This window comes from Zootermopsis nevadensis, unplaced genomic scaffold, assembly GCF_977971745.1.
Source record: "Zootermopsis nevadensis isolate Lab colony 2312 unplaced genomic scaffold, Znev_1.0 Znev_ptg000011l, whole genome shotgun sequence".
Classification (NCBI taxonomy): domain Eukaryota; kingdom Metazoa; phylum Arthropoda; class Insecta; order Blattodea; family Termopsidae; genus Zootermopsis; species Zootermopsis nevadensis.
Window position 1 is genome coordinate 12,863,533 of NW_028259143.1, and position 23,134 is coordinate 12,886,666.

Sequence of the window (23,134 nt, forward strand, 5' to 3'; positions counted from 1 at the left end):
AGTAAGTGAAGCGCAATAAAGATGCTAGGCATCCAAGAGCCTCTCCTTGCTCAAGACCGTCCGTGCGTTGTGAACAGCCACATCCGACTAGAGGTGACCCTGTTATATAACAGAACACAGCAGATCTAGAGGAGTAAACCTCGATAAATAATCCTTTAGTTCAAAGTGTGGACAACCGTGCAGCTACTACCGAAGAATGAAAAGACAAAGATTTGGAGTACAGGTCGCCTAGGTACTCCAAGGGCTGAGGTTGGTTACGGCAACGAAGCAACTCAACGCAGGCCAACCATGGACACGCACAGCCATCAAGCCCAAGACTCACAAGAAAATCAATCAAGAAAAACAAGAGTGGCTTGGACAAGAGAAGAAATGAAGGAAGTAGTTTGGTGTCACATGTATTGTAAAACATTTCATAATACATGTGGCACTTGCTAAAAACAATATGGATCCCGGAAATAGCAGCTGCCCTATGTACCTTAGGGACAAGGTCTGTCTCGGGTACATGGAAGTAAAAACCCCATAAAGTTGTGAAGAGATGGGATAATAATAATAAGAAGAATAAGGGGTTAAGGTAATGGGGAGAGGTAATACCTTTCACCATCATAGTCTGACTATGCTGGACGCTGGGCCTCACCCTGCCCTCATTATTGACTGAATAATAATAACGAACCTTGTTCCGAGATGGTAACACTTCTGGATCTCTCCTCTGAACACATCTGAACTGATTGCTATTTCATATATGACTGGTATAAACATCAATAACACCACGTCAACAATAATGTTATATTAATAATATCTAGACACAACTTCCATAAAATATACTGAGAAAGATGATAAAATTATAAAATTGTAAAAACTATAAATAATTGTAATTTGAGTTTAAAAGTTTATAATTTACACCTGATGACGGTTTGATAAACCGAAACATGTTGTGAATGTTCAGATGTAAATCGAAATGCTCGATATGGAACATAAGATGATATTTTAATCATTTTAATTATCTTATCTTACTATTTTATTGTGATTTGATGGTAAACAAATATAATAATTATTTTAATTAATATCACAATATGACGCAGCTATACTATCTCATAAAATTTTTTGATTACTTTACTCCCTACATTGTTTTGTCCGGAAAAAATGTAAGGTGTTTTAGTTGGGTTTATAAATAAATTATTTATCTCAAAATACTGCTCTACCAAGTCTGTATTGAATAAGGTTACCTTTTGGAGTTCATTCATGTCCCGACCCATATTCAATATTAATGTGTCATCAGCATACATTAATGCTCTGCCTTGTGTTAGATGTGGGATATCATTTACATATAAAATAAAAAGTAATGGACCAAGGACAGAACCTTGAGGAACTCCATATCTAACTGGAAGGCTACTTGACAAGTATTCTTTCATCTGTTTACTCGGCATTATTGTTACCTAGGAAACGTCATCTGTTTACTTAGCATTGTTGTTATCTAGGAAACGTTACATTATATTTCATTACATTACATTAAAATACATTACTTTACACTACATTCATCTACCACAACATTCGTACTGGTTAGTGCAGCAAGTGTTCTCTTTAAAGTATTTATACAATTCTTTGTCTCATTTCTAGCAATGTCATTGGCACCTCCCACAATTACTACATGGTACTGAGAGCCTAATGATGAACAGTGTCTAAAACAGTTCTTCAATACACTTTTTATCTTAGCACTAGGCCTCACTTCACCATACATGGTTTGTTCTGAGCTAGTTGCCTGGCCTGGAGATTCCAGGATCACACTGATGTGTAAGGGTGAAACAGAGACATTGATTTCGCCTACCATTTACTTTCTAATTGTGTTCTCTGTATGTCTTCAATATTGGAGAACTTATCTGTAGCTAGTTTCTTATTTGACTTGTCTTTCAAATTAAAAACAGCTGTTCCAGCAATTTGCAGGACCTCTTTTGTCTCCTCAAGAGTGATGGTGTGTTTTGAAATGTTTCTGTGGTTGGTATTAATGATTGCGTCATAACTGAGAAACAGTACAATTCGAGTTTTATTAAGCTTCTGCTTTGATTTAATATCTTCCTTCCTTGACGCCTTTGAAGTTCTTCTTTTAAAAAGGGTTTTATGAAAGTTATATGTACAGTAGGTTCTTATATTTAAGCGCAACATTTTATATGTGAAGGACGAAGCAATTATGAAACAAACATTTTGTGATCCTGGTAATTCTGAAGAAATGTATTATGGTGTAAATATACCTAGTGACGCTGTCTTAGAATCTGATGCACTGAAAATTGTGAAGAAATACAAGGAAGCGAGGTTTAATTCGTTTAAGACAAGACAGGAGGCTGTGGAATTTGCAGTTCAACGACCTGAAATTGTAGTTCCCTTATCTGTGTTAACAGAAAATTTAGAAACCAGCAGTCCTGTAATAGGCGAAAAACCAAGTCCTTTCAGAGCACCTAAATCACAGGATTTGGTTTGGCTGAGGAAAGTGATAGAATGTGGCGACGCTCATACATTCAGAAATACCATCTGGGATAATCCTCGGTACCTAGTGAGTAGTGGAGATACTCCAGCCATTCTTCAGGTATGCAGGTTGCTTTCCTGTAAGTAGTTTTGAAATGTGTGTGTTAATATTCTATATAGAATTCTTAACTTGGTCATCTCTGATTTTAATGCTCTTTCATACACAAAAAATAAATCAGACTGCCCTACCAAAACATTCTGTGCAATGAAATGGTTTCACAACATTAAGAGTCAGCATCAGAAGCAGGGGATTTTGAAGTTAGGTGTTTCTTTTATTTTTATATGTGTAGTTGGGAGCCACCTATGAATGACTAAATGAAATCCAGGCTCTTGTATGGGTGATTATATACAGAAACCAAAGCTTGTTAAAAATTTTAAGTCCATGGGTTAAAATAGGGTTATGAAAACTGGCATGAGTAATGTTTTTTTTTCCCCTCTGTTATTTGTGTGTTCAAGATATGGGGTTGTTATTTTGTATTTAGATAATTATGTAAAAAACCAATTTAGCTTATGTATATATCACTGAGAACTTAAAACAAAAATTATCTGGTGTTGATATTTCTCCAAGGTTTCGTTAATACATTCAAAAGTATAGGTTAGAATTGCATAAGAAAATAAAGAGAAGAAAAACTTGATTATACTATTGCAAGATTAGAGCATTTGTCAAGAAATCACTGGTATATCTAGTCTAGCAATATGATGTTTCGGTCTTCTCAGCATGAACTGCTATAAAATTAATGAAACTTCACCTATTTCTGTAACAACCACGAGACCCAGCTATAATAATACATTTTTGCAACTGGTTTATCCAGACAGTGAATGAAGATTCGCTGACCCACAAGTATTGTTTTTTACTGACAAAGCCTGGTTTTACTTAATTGGACATATGAACACACAAAATAACTGATTCTGGTGATCAAAATACCCTGGAGTCATTCAAATAGTCAAAAAATTCCCTCATTTCATGGAATCTAATGGGCCATCACTTTTTCATATAATACTTTTGACCAACTTCCACCTATGCCTAATTATATAAAATTTCTAAACTTTAAAATGGAATCATATACTGTACAGTATTTATAATTTCATTATCACTGACATCTCTAAACACTTTATGCAAAGTGTAGAGAAAAAAAGGTTTATATGCACATAAATGAGTAAATAAATTATTTAAATTTGATCTTTTGTCATGTAAATGTGCAGTAATAGTGATTAAATATCACTTATGAATAATAACTGACAATTATGTACAATTCTCTGCTAGCGATATTCTATAATTGCAGGTCATTATTGATAATAATATAATTACAAGAAAAATTATACAGTAAACTGAGACAAAAAAGGTGAATGAATCACTGGGTCCTACGTCCAAGAAGCCTAAAGTTTAATTTGTGAACATATGGAATTATCTCTATTTGAGAAATTTTTTTAAGAAATACTCTTATTGCTGACTTCCTTTACTGATCAATTCTTCTTCTTATTCTTTTAAAAATCTTTTATTCCTTACCTGCATAAAATTTTAACATCTTGTGAAAATATCCCATATGTGCTTCCTACATAATAAACTATCCATTGCATTAAAATGTTCTAATATCTGATAATACAAATTTAACAATCCCATTCTTTATAAGTACAAACATCAGAATTTACTACATCTAGATATAGATAAACATATTTCTAATTATAAAATATAGGCTATTAGAATTTCATAAGTATTTTTCTTTCCAACCGCTCATGACTCAATGGTGAATATGATCCTGTAATTTTGTGCCATGCCTGTGGAGGAGTGGAAGACTGCATACCTTTTTGGTATTGTGAAGAATCTGCGACAGGTGTCTGAAGCATTCTAGTTCTTTCTTTAGGCCTCGAAGGAAGAGGACTGGACCATCTGAAAGTTACAAGACATATAATTAAAATGTTTTACCTTCTTAATGTCCATTGACAAATTCTGTCCACCATTTCCACTTCTTTGTAATTCAACTTTATTTTCCATAGACATTTAGTTTAAAATTTGAAAAACATGTCTTCTTGTTGATGAAAGACTCGGGTTACAAGCCGCGTCAGGTGGCTGAATGGTGAATAGACCATATCTTCTGCCAACGTTTCGAAAACAACCCCTGCTCTGATCCTCAAGGCTGCTGCGTAACAAATCTGAGAACTGAGGATGAGAACAGAGATTTCTCTCACAATGTTGGCAGAAAATATGGTTCATTCACCATTCAGCCATCTGACATGGCTTGTAACCTGAGAGTCTATCATGAAAGCTTCACTTTATACATGTCTTCTTCTTATTATCCATATGCACATATTAGAAACTCTACTCTGACAAAAAGGAGTTTTACAAAACTTTCTGTGTTTATTGAAATACATGAAAAATCTTAAATCAATTTAACAATCACAAACTTCAAAGTGGAACATAACAGAAATATTATTACAGCTAAAACCATTATCTTGTAACCATAATTACACAATTTAACAATCCATTTCCACATGAACATTCCAAACAAGATATTTACTATTTAGTTTGAAAGGGAAAACAGATGAAATACTATGGATGGCTAGGAACGTGTTCATAATTCTTTTTTAATTTAATTAATATTGTGTACAAAGATAATACAAATACAAACAATGGACAACAAATTGAACTTGTACACTTCATACAACATAGAGTACTATGGATTGTCCATGGAAAATGCAGTACATACAAAAATTGAATGTAAAAATTTTCTGGGAACCATAAAAGTTGGAATTATCGTAAATGTAATTTTAATTTATTACTGACTAATTTTATTTACATTAGACACATTACTTACATGGCTCTCACACTTTCAGAGTACAGCAAAACCAAATGTCGCCATCTATAAATGTTAGGATATTCTATAGGGTCTATATTTAAGCCATCCAATGCCTGCATTACAGTGGCATCCAACTTGGTAGGTGAGTCACTAGAAAAAAAAATTATATTTAAATAAGACTATTTTGTGCTCATATATTTAGTATTCTGGGTTGTGATTCTGGGCACTTTTAAGGTGGTTACAGATTTTTCATCATTAGATCTAAATGTTGCTAACCACATATAAGACTACATGGCAGCACAGGCGTTTGAAAATTACAAGATGAGGAAACAACAAAATACAGCTTCTAGCAATCATTACCACTTTAAGTGATTAAAATTTTACTGTCTATAAAAATTAGGTAACAATTAGTGTGTTTGGGTACTTCACTGTCAGATAAAGATTTCATGAATGACGAACTGCTGACCAGGCAAATATGAATTCTATGCAGCTGGCAAAAAAACTTTCCCCAACATTTTGGTTAAATAAATGTAGCAGCAGTAGTGGGTAGACAAATTATTCTACTCTTTGCTTTATGTGACATTCAGTATTTACCCTTGTATAAAAACATCTGGCCATTCGACTGGTGTTAACATTTCAGCGTCATCGCCATCATCATCATCATCATCATCGCAGTATGAATGTACTTCATTTCTGCTGAGTTTTTCAGGTGTTGATGGTGGTGTAAAATATTCATCATCATCATCATCTGGAATACAAAGAAAACTCACATGCATAAGACATGATCTGTTAGAGGCTACCATCTATACATTTCATAAAATTATATGGTCTATGGTCTATAATCATCTTCCAAATTCACACAAAGAACTAATATTAAAACAGAATTTATCAACACATAGCATTTGAAATTACACATGAATGAATATGTTGGTGTGCAAATAAGTTACTTCAAGAAGATTTCTGTCTTCTGGCTTGTTGCGCTGTGTAGTCTGGTCGATGTTAACCAACGTTTCAGAGGTCATACTGCCTCCGTCATCCCCTGATGATGGAGGCAGTATGACCTCTGAAATGTTGGTATCCATCGACCAGACTACACAACAGAACAACCCACACGGCAGAAAGATTCATACTCACAGCTGTGAAAACCTCAAATCTTACAAGTAACTTCAAATTAGCAAACTAGTAATAGAAATACATTCATCAGCCAATACTACATAATAAATAAATATTCTGACCAGTTAAAAGTGTAATATCTTCACTTCTGAGCCCAGTAAAGTCCTGGGTTAGAGGTAATTGCCAGAGTAAACCAAAGAACTCAGAGAAAAACATGTCTCACTGTAACTTTGCGACAATGCCCTGGAAATGAACCCAGGCCTCTGAAGTATGAGGCGCTATGAGCATGATATATCATGAAAAATGTAGGCTACCAAATACACAAGATCATGCACATCATCATAAATACATGGAAATACATTCAAGAGAAGTCTAAAGGTTTTTGATGAAGATGCATCATTAAACTGACACAACAGTGTACATTATCTTTCATCTATAAATTAGAAAAAAATTATAAAACTATACAACCTAACAATTGAATAAAAATTTCCTTGGATATTATCCATCGTCAAGAAGTTTTAGATTTGATATATACAACCTAACAGTTTCACCTAATGATGGAAGCAGAGCTAGCTTCTGAAACATGGGTGTTTTAAATTTACAGATGAAGGAAACTGTCGAATAACACACATCAGTTTAACATCTTCAAGGAACTTCCTTTGCGCTTCGAACTGTATCCAGTTACAGTATTTAATTATGTAGCACACTGCCTTCTTTATTCCTCCCCTGCCAAATCCACAGAGGAGGAGCCCTTTCTTGCTTCAGCACCATACCCCTTAATCTATTCTCTTAACTCTGGATGATCTACAACACGTTTTCCCAACCTGGTATCTGTGCCCTGCCCACATTTTTTAATAATGTACCATGATAAATTAATTTTTCCTGTGTGAAGATTCCTGTCTTCTGGGTTGTTGCTCCATGTAGTCTGGTAGAAGTTTACTAACATTTCAGAGGTGAGATTATGGAGGTAGCAAATACTTCTGAAACACCTGTAAACTTCTACCAGACTATACACAGTGCAACAACCCAGAAGACAGGCATCTTCATACTCACTGCCATATGAAAATAAAATCTCACTAATTTTAAGTGATTAATAAAACCAACATCAACAAATTTATAAATACAATTATTTAATATGTGGAACTGTTGGTGTTAGTATAATTTTCAATAAACTAACATGAAAGTTAAAACTGTTGTCAGTTACAATATGTAGCCCCTAAGTCAATAAGAAAGGATAAATGTAGTTCCAGGGTCTTCAAAGGTTGATAATCCATGCTTTACATCACATGGGCATAGATAGGGAGAAAAATAATGACACTTAGTTTCTCTGTACTATTATAAAATAAGGAAAACATATTTTCTGAGAATATTGACACCACATATATCTGAAATTGTATGGACAGTAACAGGTGTAAACTGAGTTTCATATTACATCAACAAACATGGCAAATTTTATGAAATTATTATATTAAATATTTGCAATATTTCTTGTTATCACTCAACAGCGCCAAATGAAAAATATTCTTTATTTTCAGGATACTGCACTACTATAATTCCAAGGGGGCTTCCATTGAACACCTCTGATGTACTGAAACAAAACTTGGGGAGTTTCTCTTTCCATTGGTACCTATTTTGTGCATCTGAATTTCATTGAACGTATTATTTCTTTCATATCGTGAACATCATTTAGACTAGCCCTGTATTCCACTAAACCAGGGGTTCTCACCCTTTATAGCTGGAATACCACTAATTCTAATTTAACACACTAAATGTACCACTAACCAAATTCGTTCAGGGAAATCTTATTTATGTTAATATTATCTTCTGCTTTTCTTACTTAGTTCGCATACCACAAGTGGTACGTGTACCACAGGTAGAGAAACGCTGCAATATACAATATTCAGTCTCCAGCACTTATATTAGCATAAATTTCCATTTTAAAAAGACATATACACAAAAACACGGATCAGAAATCTTCATGGTCAAAATTTTCTTTGGCCAATAACATCAAGCTACTAACTGAACCTGTTTGAGCAGGACACCATTCTACTACTAAAACAAATATACTAATATTATTTCATGTGAAAATAGTAAAGACATTTTCTTGCATCCCATTACTTTTATATGGAAAAACTGAGGAACACTGTCAACAAAACTGAATGAATAATAAGAGGCAGAGAAACAGCATAAAGTAGAATAAAACACGCATCTAAATACAGAAAGATAAAGTGGAAGGAAAGAATAAATGGCTTTGTAATTTACCATCAACAATGCTTGATATTACTTATGATTGGCTGATGTGTGAGTAGTGGAGTCTGCATTTTCCTGTCAAACAGACTGCCTCGTGAGGTTCTAAATTTTAAAATGTATACATTCAGTAACAGTAACATATCATTTTGCTTCATAATCTAAGCTTCATTTGAAATTACATAAGCACAATATTCGGTTTTAGAGGTTAACTGGGACGTGCAAGGCTAAAGGTTCATATGGGGCACCAAATACTCTTGCCCTTTCTCAGGTCATGATGCATTTATCTTATAATACATAAGAATATAACTGTTTGTTGAGTAAAATAATTTCTATATTTGAAGCTCTGACTTCAAGAACCACTTAGATATGGGCAAACAGTGTCTCACTAAAGCAAAGTGAAAGAAACATAAGCTTGAAGTCGTCCGTATCTCCCACCTGCCAACTCTTTCTAATCCTTTCTCAACATCCAGCAGTCTAAATGCATGACAACTCAGATTTCCTGTATATGCCTGTCTGCAGGCATTCTGGTTTGGAGTCCGAGGCATCTGAGGAGGAGTCTTCCACTTCTTCCCCAACACGATTGCTTTTTCATGATTCATTGGTCCTGCATAAGCCCGGATTTCCATTCTTCCATTAAGTGGATCAGATTTTAATACCTGATGAATAAACAATTTAGAAACATTTTAGAACAAACACTAAATTAATAGAATGACGTCTCCTCTGAAGATGAGCCATGTTTGTATGAAGTTAATTTTCTGCATTTCACAGACTGTGTCTGCCTCCAACACCAGAGACTGACAGGTTGATTTGATTGGTGATTGGGTGGGAGTAGTATAGATATATATGCACTGTCAGCTCATGGAGCCCAGTCTCCTTGATCAAGAATGGACCAAGGGGATAACAGTAGGTGGTGTATGGTGATCACCCTACCTAAAATGCCACAGCCCCTAGATTATTTCCTATAGAACTGAAAACTGAAACACAAAGACAAATAAAAATAACAAGAAATAAATTCAGAAGGCATTCAAAATATAATAAAGTCAAGATACAATTAAATAATGGAAAACAGCTATTAAGCACATAAAAACAGAACATCTACAAAAAAATTCAAAAAAGCTTTAATCAAGGTGTTTTGAGAGGAACACATTTAATCTGTACTCTTCGGTGCTAGGCAATATGATGACGAAAAAAAATTGTGACAAAACATTTCACGTTAAGTAAAAGATTTTACAAACTGTTATATTTGATAGTTTTGGTTACATATGAAGTACACACACAATACATGAGACAGAACATATAAACCTCCTAGCATCCATCAAATAAGCAGTGTGTGGGGTCTAAACATGGTAACAGATGTAACTGTCAACATTCCCGCTAGAACTGAATCTCCAGACATCCTGTGAACACCCTGAATTGTCTCAGCTTCACTTTGCAATTGACACTTTGTCAACTACGTGCTCTGATATGAGAGAATTCTCTGACTAATTTAAATTTCTCGACAGGACCCTGCATAGTGAATACATGTGTAAAAACAATTTATTACCAACCAGAGGGCAAGCAGGAGAGAATGGATCACCAACAGTAGGCTGTACAGAATTATCCTCTGATCTAAGTACAGGAACATAAAACATGTCATCCAGTAAATTTGACAGTTTTTGCCTTAGACTTTCATCTGGAGAGGAAACACGACTGCAGATAACCTGGAAAAAAAGAAGAAGGAGAAATCATGAGTATGGTAAGTAAGATAGAAATAACGTTATGTACATATAACGGGTTACAGGAAGTAGCCACACTATTTTAATTGTTTCAGCTATGTAAAATCCTACATCTCAGCAAGCAGACTGGTCCTCTGGCAGCACTCCACATTTGTATTAGGGAGGTTAGCTAGTTTGAATCTTGACCAGTCTAATGACTATCTGGATTGTCATTTTTCTGTTTGTGAGTCTCTCCAGGAAATTTCATGGAACTGACATAAGCCATGACTGTATATTCCCAGATTCTTATCTATTCACAATTCATAATTATCGTCACATCACATTCAATTATATCAAATTTCTAAACTTTAAAATGGAATCATATACTGTATATATATAATAATTTCATTATCACTGACATCTCTAAACACTTTATGCAAAGTGTAGAGAGAAAAAAAAGGTTTATAAGTACATAAATGAGATCCTTGGTATAACTCTAAAAGAAAGGCCTTCACAAATTCTTACAAACAATATTTTAAAATGTCAATGTGCTAAATACTTTATGATATACTTAATTTAATTTTTTATGAAAATCAATAACACTGGGTGTGAACTAAATTTCTGGGTTATATGATCACTTTTTTAACAAACTGAGAAATATTTTGGACCAACTAACTCCAAGGTAGAGGACTTTTCCTTAAAAATTTCTGTCATTCAAATAGTCAAAAAATTCCCTCATGGGTCCTGATGGGACCTCACTTTTTCATATAATACTTTTGACCAACTTCCACCTATGCCTTGACCTCTTGTCCTACAGTTTCCCAAACAAAACTTTGTACATATTTCCTGATTCTCCCATCATACTACATTCCCAACCAATCACATTCTTCTTAGTTGAAGCACATAGAATATCATAAATATTTTATACAGTAGGGCACCGCTTATACGGCGGGTTAGGGAACAGACCCCCGCCGTAAAGTGAAAATCGCCGATCTTTGCCTTATTTCACTTGTAAATGAATATCAAAGCCTAATAAGATGTTGCCACTATCATATAGTAAGTGCACAATAGCGCTAGGCCTAAGAAAACGATATGAAATTAAAATGAATATCAGAAATACACACATTGTCCTCAGCTTATAGTGATTGGTGAATATGAATTTGAAAATTGAGATGCTTATAGTAGGAAGGATGAAGGAGATGGCGCATCTTCATCATCTGACTCTTCAACGAATCTTATTGGTTTTGGTGTTGGTTCGGAAGCCATAGACATGCCTTGTTCACGAAGTTTAATCATCTCTAACTTGGCATTTAAAGTAAGAGGCTTACGACTCCTCTTTTTATAGCTACTACCCTTAGACACCATTGTAATTACACTGTAATAACACAAAAATATTATATAAATATACAGTTTGTAATAACTGAAAAATTGCCAGAAATACAGAGAGACGCAGAGCGCACAAAAGCTGTAAACAGACTGAAATCAGCGACGAGAAAATGGCGCCGGACACACTTCTCTGACTCAGCTGTTGAGCGCCGTATTAGCGGATCGCCATAAAGCGGAGTGCCGAAAAGCGGGGCCCTACTGTACCAAGTACTCACTCCTGAAGAATACTGTGATGTATATATGATAATGAAAATACATGTTACTTGCATCTCTTGGTGTTTGTCCATATTTATTCCTCGCATGTCTATCACATTGTGGATAAGACACCAATACATCTACAACTGAAAGAGCTCCCAATTTAACTGCAAAATGTATCGGAGTCTCATTGAGGGCCTTATCAGGAGTATTCAGGTAAAGATCCAACAAGATACGAGCTCGGTCCTGACAGTTGGCAGCATCATCATCTCCATACAGCAACTGAATAAATGCAACATTGCTCACTGTCTGTAGAATTAGATCACATATTTGTGCATCACAAGCCTTGGCTGCTACATGCATTGCGTTATACCGTGAGCCTTCCTAAACCTGGAAAAGACAAAGAAACAGTAAATAAATTATTTAAATTTGATCATCTGTCATGTAAATGTGCAGTAATCGAGATTAACGATCACTTATGAATAATAACTGACAATTATGTACAATTCTCTGCTAGCGATATTCTATAGTTGCAGGTCATTATTGATAATGAATAGATTATTCACTTTTACCGTCAGGCACAACAAAGCATAATGATTTATAAGTTTATAGAGTAAATTACAGCTAACGTAAAATAAATAAATAATATATAAATAAAAGACTGTGACACATCTTAGTGTAGTTCCCAGTGGAATTAAGGTTGAAAGTACCCAGAAAAAATGGTAAATCCCCATAAGAGTTGAAATCAAAGAAGAACATAGATGTTCTTCTCTGTTTTACATTTGGATCTCAAGATAAATGTCAAAGAACAACATTGACTTTTATTTTAACAAAAATGCACTGCAAAGCACACTCCAGTTCACACACTGCTGCTTGCTGGGAAAATCTTGAATATTGCTTCCTCAATATTTTCTTTGATTTATTTTATGCACTTTGTCTTTCAAGCTACCCCATAAATAAAAATCACAGTGTGAAGTCTGGGAAACAAGTTGGTCATAAACTTTCATTAATACATTTTTCAACAAACATGTCAGTTACTGTGGCCACAGAGTTATCGGTTGTGTTCACCTTTACTGAATCCTGCTGAAAGTAACCATACTCTTTCTTTTTTTCTGTTAACTTAAGGAAAATCCTTTTCAAAATCTAATTAACATAACTTCCTGAGTGAAGACTATCCATAAAAGAAAAACTGAGACAATTATTCACCATACACTGATTCCACACCAAACACCAACTTCTGGATGTTGAAGTAGAATATCATGAATGACTCCACGGTATTTTGAGCACCAGAATCAGTTATTTTGTGTGTTCATGTGTCCAATTAAGTAAAACCAGGCTTTGTCAGTAAAAAACAATACTTGTGGGTCAGTGAATCTTCATTCATTGTCTGGATAAACCAGTTGCAAAAATGTATTATTATAGCTGGGTCTCATGGTTGTTACAGAAATAGGTGAAGTTTCATTAATTTTATAGCAGTTCTTGCTGAGAAGACCGAAACATCATATTGCTAGACTAGATATACCAGTGATTTCTTGACAAATGCTCTAATCTTGCAATAGTATAATCAAGTTTTTCTTCTCTTTATTTTCTTATGCAATTCTAACCTATACTTTTGAATGTATTAACGAAACCTTGGAGAAATATCAACACCAGATAATTTTTGTTTTAAGTTCTCAGTGATATATACATAAGCTAAATTGGTTTTTTACATAATTATCTAAATACAAAATAACAACCCCATATCTTGAACACACAAATAACAGAGGGGAAAAAAAACATTACTCATGCCAGTTTTCATAACCCTATTTTAACCCATGGACTTAAAATTTTTAACAAGCTTTGGTTTCTGTATATAATCACCCATACAAGAGCCTGGATTTCATTTAGTCATTCATAGGTGGCTCCCAACTACACATATAAAAATAAAAGAAACACCTAACTTCAAAATCCCCTGCTTCTGATGCTGACTCTTAATGTTGTGAAACCATTTCATTGCACAGAATGTTTTGGTAGGGCAGTCTGATTTATTTTTTGTGTATGAAAGAGCATTAAAATCAGAGATGACCGAGTTAAGAATTCTATGTAGAATATTAACACACAAATTTCAAAACTACTTACAAGAAAGCAACCTGCATACCTGAAGAATGGCTGGAGTATCTCCACTACTCACTAGGTACCGAGGATTATCCCAGATGGTAGTTCTGAATGTATGAGCGTCACCACCTTCTATCAGTTTCCTGAGCCAAACCAAATCCTGTGATTTAGGTGCTCTGAAAGGACTTGATTTTTCTCCTATTACAGGATTGCTGGTTTCTGAATTCTCTGATAACACAGATATGGGAACTACAATTTCAGGTCGTTGAACTGCAAATTCCACAGCCTCCTGTCTTGTCTTAAACGATTTAAACCTCGCTTTCTTGTATTTCTTCATAACTTTCAGTGCATCAGATTCTAAGACAGCGTCACTAGGTATATTTACACCATAATACATTTCTTCAGAATTACCAGGATCACAAAATGTTTGTTTCATATTTGCTTCGTCCTTCACATATAAAATGTTGCGTTTAAATATAAGAACCTACTGTACATATAACTTTCATAAAACCCTTCTTAAAACAAGAACTTCAAAGGCGTGGAGGTAGGTAGACCTTAAATCAAAGTAGAAGCTTAATAAAACTGGAATTCAACTGTTCTTCAGTTATGACGCAATTACTAATACCAACCACAGAGACCTACCAACCTCGGGATGATAGACGCCATTTCACGGACTGAAATTTTTTTGGATTATCTGTGGTAGTATATACATCATGCCTGATGAAATCTAAGGTTCTCACGGCTTGAGTGAAATTGGTTCCGTACTTTGGCATTCATATGCTAATGGCGGATTAAGTACAGAAGCTTATAAAAGTGTGAAGGAGTGAATTAATTGCATATATGAGGTTCTCACAGCAGTGAGCAGCATTGTTGGTCTTTGGTTTTAATGCTGTATGGGTTTCTTGGTAAATAATAATAATAATAATAATTCAATTCATTTCATTTATTAGAGTGCTTGGCAACATCCAAAAGAGGCCAATAACAGCCAAGCACTAACAATAAACATAACAATACAAAAACAAAGAAACAATAAACTAAATATATAGATGTACAATATAATAATGATAATATATCAATAAATTAATTTGTTACAAAATAATCAACAAGCAAATGAGCTGAATAATATGCCTAAGTATATAATAATTAAATTAAAAATAGTTAAATATAAATAATACATACAAAATGAAACTTTAGTAAAAAAAAAAAAAGAGAGAGAGAGAGAGAGAGAGGAAATTGGCTAAATAAAATGCCTAAGAAAAATATTCTCCTTGTTAAAAATGTTGATGCGCTGACACTGCATTCGCAGCAGAAGCACACCTAAACAAGGAACTAGCTTTAAGACTACGATAAACAAAAAAACGTGAAGTAGTCTCTAATGGATCTGGAGGTAACGCACAAAGAAACTGAATCCAAAACGGATGGGCAACAAATTTTATCTTTAAATATATTAATGAGAAAGAGAGCATCAAGATGGCTCCTCCGCAGGTGCAGTCAAAGAAAATTTATCCTAACTGAAACGTCTTCATAATTATAGTCACTTAGGCCATTAAAAAATCTGGCATGACATAAAGCAGCAAATTTCCTTTGAATTCTTTCAACTTTGGTAGAATCAGTGGAAGTAATAGAATTCCAAGTAACAGATCCATACTCCAATTTAGACCAAACAAGACTATTGTACAAAACCAATAAGCTATCTAAAGTAGAAAAAAACAAGACGTAATATAAGTAATAAAATTTAGCATTCCATCTAGTCTAGCAATAAGATGTTTCAGTCTTCTTGGCAAGAACTGCTATAAAATTAATGAAACTTCACCTTTTTCTGTAACAACCAGGAGACCCAGCTATAATAATACATTTTTGCAACTGGTTTATCCAGACAATGAATGAAGATTCACTGACCCACAACTATTGTTTTTTACTGACAAAGCCTGGTTTTACTTAATTGGACATATGAACACACAAAATAACTGATTCTGGTGCTCAAAATACCCTGGAGTCATTCTAATAGTCAAAAAATTCCCTCATTTCATGGGCCATCACTTTTTCATATACAGTGAAACCTCTATCCATCGTTCCCGGAACTATCGTTTTCCCGGATGCATCGTCCGTTTTGTTCGGTCCCGAATACATCCCATATAAAATAATGTTACATTTTCCCGCTTCTATCGTTCCTCGAACTATCGTTTTATCGCATCGATCGTTCAAAAATCTTAGTCCCGGCCAACAATTTTCCCGCAATGATCGTTTCTGAGAAATTAAAATGCTGGGTTTTGAGATAAATTAATACCGAAAGACGCATAATGTTTTTGGAATACACAGTAGCTGTAACCTGTTATGTCCCCAACCAGCACAGATCCTTTTGGAATGAGGGGTCAGTGGTGCAGGGGTGATAGTTGGAGTGAATGGCGGTGCTCATTGTCAGAAATTTTACGATTTTAATTAGGCTGCACTCATATTTCGTTCCAGCGATGCCAAATGGCATGTGCACTGTGAATTTATTCACAAATGCTTTTATTACAAGTACAAAGGAAAGGCTGGCGGCACTTTTCATTCTTCTGGTTCATCTCGTTTCCAGTGGTTCAGTGTCTTCTACGGCTACGTTTCGTCGAGTTCGGCAGTAACAGTACTTCCATTCTTCCTGTTATTGTTCCAGTCTATACTTTTGTTGTTGTTCCCGTAAATATTTTGTTATTCCTCTTACTCCTGTTAATTATTTTGTTATTATTCCTGTACCATGTCTCGCCCACTAAAGCAAGTCAGAACTGTTCAAGAAAGATTAAAAATCATAGAAGAAGTGGAGAAGAATCCATTTGAAAAAAGAATCGACATTGCTAAACGCCTTGGATTAGCACCATCTACTTTAAATTCAATAGTTGCAAAGAAGAAAGAAATCCGAAAACAAACTGACAAGTGCGGTAATTCATGCAAAAAAAGGAAATCCGGAAGAAAATCAACTTTCAGTGAGCTAGAAAGTGTCCTCTTCACTTGGTACCAGCAATCGCGGGCCTCAGGAATTCCTGTTGATGGCAACATCTTGCGGGAAAAAGCCAAGACGATAGCCGCAAGACTGAATATTGAAAATTTTGCAGCGTCGAATGGCTGGATTAGTAGGTTTAAAGAACGACATGGTATGGTCTACAAGAAGTTAGCCGGCGAAAGTGCTGCTGTGGATGTGGAAGTAACGGAGCTGTGGCTCGAGAGACTGCCAACACTGCTGGAGGGATATGAGCCGCGGGACATTTATAATGCGGATGAGACCGGACTTTTCTACAACGCCCTCCCGGATAGGACGCTGGCATTGAAAGGTGAATCTTGCCACGGGGGAATACGTGCAAAACACCGAATTACTGTTCTTCTGTGTGTTAACAGTGACGGTAGTGACAAACGGGTTCCGATTGTAGTTGGAAAATCACGAAAACCGCGTTGTTTCAAAAACATGAAAAAACTTCCGGTGAAATATCACGCCAACAAAAAGGCTTGGATGACAACAGACATCTTTACGGCGTTTTTAAGTTCTCTGGATGCCTCCATGGGCGCACAAGGCAGAAAGATTTTGCTGTTTGTTGATAATTGTGCCGCTCATCCGAAGGACACGACATTTCTACGAAATGTGAAAGTCGTGCAGTATCCAGCAAATTGCACGAGCGTCTTGCAACCGCTTGATTTGGGCATCATAAAATCTTTCAAGCAGTTGTATAGAAAGCGCCTTGTGCAAACAGCTGTATGTGCAATGGATGCTGGGAAGGATGTCAACATGAAAATTGACGTGCTACAAACAATTCATTTCACAGTGGCAGCTTGGCGGCATGTCTCCCAACCAACTGTTCTGAATTGTTTTCACAAAGGTGGCTACGGGTGTGAACTTCGCGCAGAAGCAGACTCTAACGTCAGTGTGGATGAGCATGATGGCTTTCACGAAGACTGGAATAGATTTGGCGCCGTGAAAGACGTGGTTAAATTTGGTGACTACGCGGCAGTAGACAGCGAGCTTGCTACATGCGGAGTCGACACGATTGATGAGTTGTGTGACGATCGCGAAGGGGGTGGGAGCGGTGAGGAAGACGACGAATGCGAGCCCGAAGCTGTGCCGAGTTTTGCCGAAGCACACGCTGCATTGGCAAAACAGCCCATAATATTAGCGAACGTGACGAGGAAAACATTTTGAACGTGGAAAGTACTCTGTTTGGTCTAAAACGTAAAGTTTCGACAAACCAGTTGTCCATTAAAGACTTTTTTGGTAAAAAGAAGTAACTTTGAAAGAGAAACATTGTTTTTTTTTTTAAATTTTAATGCTTTCCCGCATCTATCGTTTTCCCGCATCTATCGTTTTTATTTCCCACCCCCGCCGAAAACGATGCATCGAGGTTTCACTGTAATACTTTTGGCATCTTCCACGTATGCCTAATTATATAAAATTTCTAAACTTTAAAATCGAATCATATACTGTACAGTATTTATAATTTCATTATCACTGACATCTCTAAACACTTTATGCAAAGTGTAGAGAAAAAAAGGTTTATATGCACGTAAATGAGTAAATAAATTATTTAAATTTGATCTTTTGTCATGTAAATGTGCAGTAATAGTGATTAAATATCACTTATGAATAATAACTGACAATTATGTACAATTCTCTGCTAGCGATATTCTATAATTGCAGGTCATTATTGATAATAATATAATGACAAGAAAAATTATACAGTAAACTGAGACAAAAAAGGTGAATGAATCACTGGGTCCTACGTCCAAGAAGCCTAAAGTTTAATTTGTGAACATATGGAATTATCTCTATTTGAGAAATTTTTTTTAAGAAATACTCTTATTGCTGACTTCCTTTACTGATCAATTCTTCTTCTTATTCTTTTAAAAATCTTTTATTCCTTACCTGCATAAAATTTTAACATCTTGTGAAAATATCCCATATGTGCTTCCTACATAATAAACTATCCATTGCATTAAAATGTTCTAATATCTGATAATACAAATTTAACAATCCCATTCTTTATAAGTACAAACATCAGAATTTACTACATCTAGATATAGATAAACATATTTCTAATTATAAAATATAGGCTATTAGAATTTCATAAGTATTTTTCTTTCCAACCGCTCATGACTTAATGGTGAATATGATCCTGTAATTTTGTGCCATGCCTGTGGAGGAGTGGAAGACTGCATACCTTTTTGGTATTGTGAAGAATCTGCGACAGGTATCTGAAGCATTCTAGTTCTTTCTTTAGGCCTCGAAGGAAGAGGACTGGACCATCTGAAAGTTACAAGACATATAATTAAAATGTTTTACCTTCTTAATGTCCATTGACAAATTCTGTCCACCATTTCAACTTCTTTGTAATTCAACTTTATTTTCCATAGACATTTAGTTTAAAATTTGAAAAACATGTCTTCTTGATGATGAAAGACTCGGGTTACAAGCCGCGTCAGGTGGCTGAATGGTGAATAGACCATATCTTCTGCCAACGTTTCGAAAACAACCCCTGCTCTCATCCTCAAGGCTGCTGCGTAACAAATCTGAGACCTGAGGATGAGAACAGAGATTTCTCTCACAATGTTGGCAGAAAATATGGTTCATTCACCATTCAGCCATCTGACATGGCTGGTAACCTGAGAGTCTATCATGAAAGCTTCACTTTATACATGTCTTCTTCTTATTATCCATATGCACATATTAGAAACTCTACTCTGACAAAAAGGAGTTTTACAAAACTTTCTGTGTTTATTGAAATACATGAAAAATCTTAAATCAATTTAACAATTACAAACTTCAAAGTGGAACATAACAGAAATATTATTAGAGCTAAAACCATTATCTTGTAACCATAATTACACAATTTAACAATCCATTTCCACATGAACATTCCAAACAAGATATTTACTATTTAGTTTGAAAGGGAAAACAGATGAAATACTATGGATGGCTAGGAACGTGTTCATAATTCTTTTTTAATTTAATTAATATTGTGTACAAAGATAATACAAATACAAACAATGGACAACAAATTGAACTTGTACACTTCATACAACATAGAGTACTATGGATTGTCCATGGAAAATGCAGTACATACAAAAATTGAATGTAAAAATTTTCTGGGAACCATAAAAGTTGGAATTATCGTAAATGTAATTTTAATTTATTACTGACTAATTTTATTTACATTAGACACATTACTTACATGGCTCTCACACTTTCAGAGTACAGCAAAACCAAATGTCGCCATCTATAAATGTTAGGATATTCTATAGGGTCTATATTTAAGCCATCCAATGCCTGCATTACAGTGGCATCCAACTTGGTAGGTGAGTCACTAGAAAAAAAATTATATTTCAATAAGACTATTTTGTGCTCATATATTTAGTATTCTGGGTTGTGATTCTGGGCACTTTTAAGGTGGTTACAGATTTTTCATCATTAGATCTAAATGTTGCTAACCACATATAAGACTACATGGCAGCACAGGCGTTTGAAAATTACAAGATGAGGAAACAACAAAATACAGCTTCTAGCAATCATTACCACTTTAAGTGATTAAAATTTTACCGTCTACAAAAATTAGGTAACAATTAGTGTGTTTGGGTACTTCACTGTCAGATAAAGATTTCATGAATGACGAACTGCTGACCAGGCAAATATGAATTCTATGCAGCTGGCAAAAAAACTTTCCCCAACATTTTGGTTAAATAAATGTAGCAGCAGTAGTGGGTAGACAAATTATTCTACTCTTTGCTTTATGTGACATTCAGTATTTACCCTTGTATAAAAACATCTGGCCATTCGACTGGTGTTAACATTTCAGCGTCATCGCCATCATCATCATCATCATCATCGCAGTATGAATGTACTTCATTTCTGCTGAGTTTTTCAGGTGTTGATGGTGGTGTGAAATATTCATCATCATCATCATCTGGAATACAAAGAAAACTCACATGCATAAGACATGATCTGTTAGAGGCTACCATCTATACATTTCATAAAATTATATGGTCTATGGTCTATAATCATCTTCCAAATTCACACAAAGAACTAATATTAAAACAGAATTTATCAACACATAGCATTTGAAATTACACATGAATGAATATGTTGGTGTGCAAATAAGTTACTTCAAGAAGATTTCTGTCTTCTGGCTTGTTGCGCTGTGTAGTCTGGTCGATGTTAACCAACGTTTCAGAGGTCATACTGCCTCCGTCATCCCCTGATGATGGAGGCAGTATGACCTCTGAAATGTTGGTATCCATCGACCAGACTACACAGCAGAACAACCCACACGGCAGAAAGATTCATACTCACAGCTGTGAAAACCGCAAATCTTACAAGTAACTTCAAATTTGCAAACTAGTAATAGAAATACATTCATCAGCCAATACTACATAATAAATAAATATTCTGACCAGTTAAAAGTGTAATGTCTTCACTTCTGAGTCCAGTAAAGTCCTGGGTCAGAGGTAATTGCCAGAGTAAACCAAAGAACTCAGAGAAATACATGTCTCACTGTTACTTTGCGACAATGCCCTGGAAATGAACCCAGGCCTCTGAAGTATGAGGCGCTACGAGCATGATATATCATGAAAAATGTAGGCTACCAAATACACAAGATCAAGCTCATCATCATAAATACATTCAAGAGAAGTCTAAAGGTTTTTGATGAAGATGCATCATTAAACTGACACAACAGTGTACATTATCTTTCATCTATAAATTAGAAAAAAATTATAAAACTATACAACCTAACAATTGAATAAAAATTTCCTTGGATATTATCCATCGTCAAGAAGTTTTAGATTTGATATATACAACCTAACAGTTTCACCTAATGATGGAAGCAGAGCTAGCTTCTGAAACATGGGTGTTTTAAATTTACAGATGAAGGAAACTGTCGAATAACACACATCAGTTTAACATCTTCAAGGAACTTCCTTTGCGCTTCGAACTGTATCCAGTTACAGTATTTAATTATGTAGCACACTGCCTTCCTTATTCCTCCCCTGCCAAATCCACAGAGGAGGAGCCCTTTCTTGCTTCAGCACCATACCCCTTAATCTATTCTCTTAACTCTGGATGATCTACAACACATTTTCCCAACCTGGTATCTGTGCCCTGCCCACATTTTTTAATAATGTACCATGATAAATTAATTTTTCCTGTGTGAAGATTCCTGTCTTCTGGGTTGTTGCTCCATGTAGTCCGGTTGAAGTTTACTAACATTTCAGAGGTGCGATGATGGAGGTAGCAAATACTTCTGAAACGCTTGTAAACTTCTACCAGACTATACACAGTGAAACAACCCAGAAGACAGGCATCTTCATATTCACTGCCATATGAAAATAAAATCTTACTAATTTTAAGTGATTAATAAAACCAACATCAACAAATTTATAAATACAATTATTTAATATGTGGAACTGTTGGTGTTAGTATAATTTTCAATAAACTGACATGAAAGTTAAAATTGTTGTCAGTTACAATATGTAGCCCCTAAGTCAACAAGAAAGGATAAATGTAGTTCCAGGGTCTTCAAAGGTTGATAATCCATGCTTTACATCACATGGGCATAGATAGGGAGAAAAATAATGACACTTAGTTTCTCTGTACTATTATAAAATAAGGAAAACATATTTTCTGAGAATATTGACACCACATATATCTGAAATTGTATGGACAGTAACAGGTGTAAACTGAGTTTCATATTACATCAACAAACATGGCAAATTTTATGAAATTATTATATTAAATATTTGCAATATTTCTTGTTATCACTCAACAGCGCCAAATGAAAAATATTCTTTATTTTCAGGATACTGCACTACTATAATTCCAAATAAATTTCACAATTTTCTGGTCATAAATTTTGTAGATGGAGATAATTTTCCTGGTTGTTCATGTGTTCAAATCCTTATCTGTAACACGGCTGCAATGTATAAAATTTAAAACATAGAACACAGCACTGGATTTATAACCTTTGCCATTATTTAAATACAGAAATGAATCTTCTCTATAATTAAAGCCTCATGCTTTAGAGGAAACCAAAAATTAATGGAACATCTTTCTGATTTGTGCATGATTTCTATTATTAATTC

At 35.0% G+C, this 23,134-nt stretch overlaps 2 protein-coding genes across 2 annotated transcripts; both read right to left on the reverse strand.

The window, feature by feature from the left end:
• Positions 1-769: 769 nt before the first annotated feature.
• On the reverse strand, positions 770-14,706 carry LOC147874103 (ankyrin repeat and LEM domain-containing protein 2-like). Its single transcript, XM_087347362.1, has 8 exons — positions 14,085-14,706; positions 12,020-12,331; positions 10,220-10,372; positions 9,108-9,328; positions 5,904-6,057; positions 5,328-5,459; positions 4,317-4,402; positions 770-2,592 (listed from the first exon to the last, which is right to left on the reverse strand). The coding sequence occupies exons 1-5, from the start codon at positions 14,475-14,477 to the stop codon at positions 6,054-6,056; spliced, it is 1,083 nt and encodes a 360-aa protein (XP_087203488.1). The 5' UTR covers positions 14,478-14,706; the 3' UTR covers positions 770-2,592; positions 4,317-4,402; positions 5,328-5,459; positions 5,904-6,053.
• Positions 14,707-14,969: 263 nt separating this feature from the next.
• LOC147874104 (ankyrin repeat and LEM domain-containing protein 2-like) lies at positions 14,970-21,243 on the reverse strand. The gene is made up of 3 exons (XM_087347363.1): positions 20,808-21,243; positions 20,233-20,364; positions 14,970-19,307 (listed from the first exon to the last, which is right to left on the reverse strand). The coding sequence occupies exons 1-3, from the start codon at positions 21,014-21,016 to the stop codon at positions 19,118-19,120; spliced, it is 531 nt and encodes a 176-aa protein (XP_087203489.1). The 5' UTR covers positions 21,017-21,243; the 3' UTR covers positions 14,970-19,117.
• Between the last annotated feature and the right edge of the window lie 1,891 nt (positions 21,244-23,134).

What these genes read in the sequence shown, in the direction of transcription:
- LOC147874103 (XM_087347362.1), bottom strand. Translation starts at nt 14,477, where the DNA reads ATGAAACAAACATTTTGTGATCCTGGTAATTCTGAAGAAATGTATTAT. An exon ending in ATGGACAAACACCAAGAGAT is followed by an intron (nt 10,373 to 12,019) that starts GCAAGTAACATG and finishes CTTTTTTTCCAG; the next exon opens with GTTATCTGCAGTCGTGTTTC. An exon ending in TCTCTCCTGCTTGCCCTCTG is followed by an intron (nt 9,329 to 10,219) that starts GTTGGTAATAAA and finishes TTTATTCATCAG; the next exon opens with GTATTAAAATCTGATCCACT.
- LOC147874104 (XM_087347363.1), bottom strand. Translation starts at nt 21,016, where the DNA reads ATGGTAGCCTCTAACAGATCATGTCTTATGCATGTGAGTTTTCTTTGT. An exon ending in CCAGATGTTTTTATACAAGG is followed by an intron (nt 20,365 to 20,807) that starts GTAAATACTGAA and finishes TTTTTTTTCTAG; the next exon opens with TGACTCACCTACCAAGTTGG. An exon ending in TCTGAAAGTGTGAGAGCCAT is followed by an intron (nt 19,308 to 20,232) that starts GTAAGTAATGTG and finishes TGTAACTTTCAG; the next exon opens with ATGGTCCAGTCCTCTTCCTT.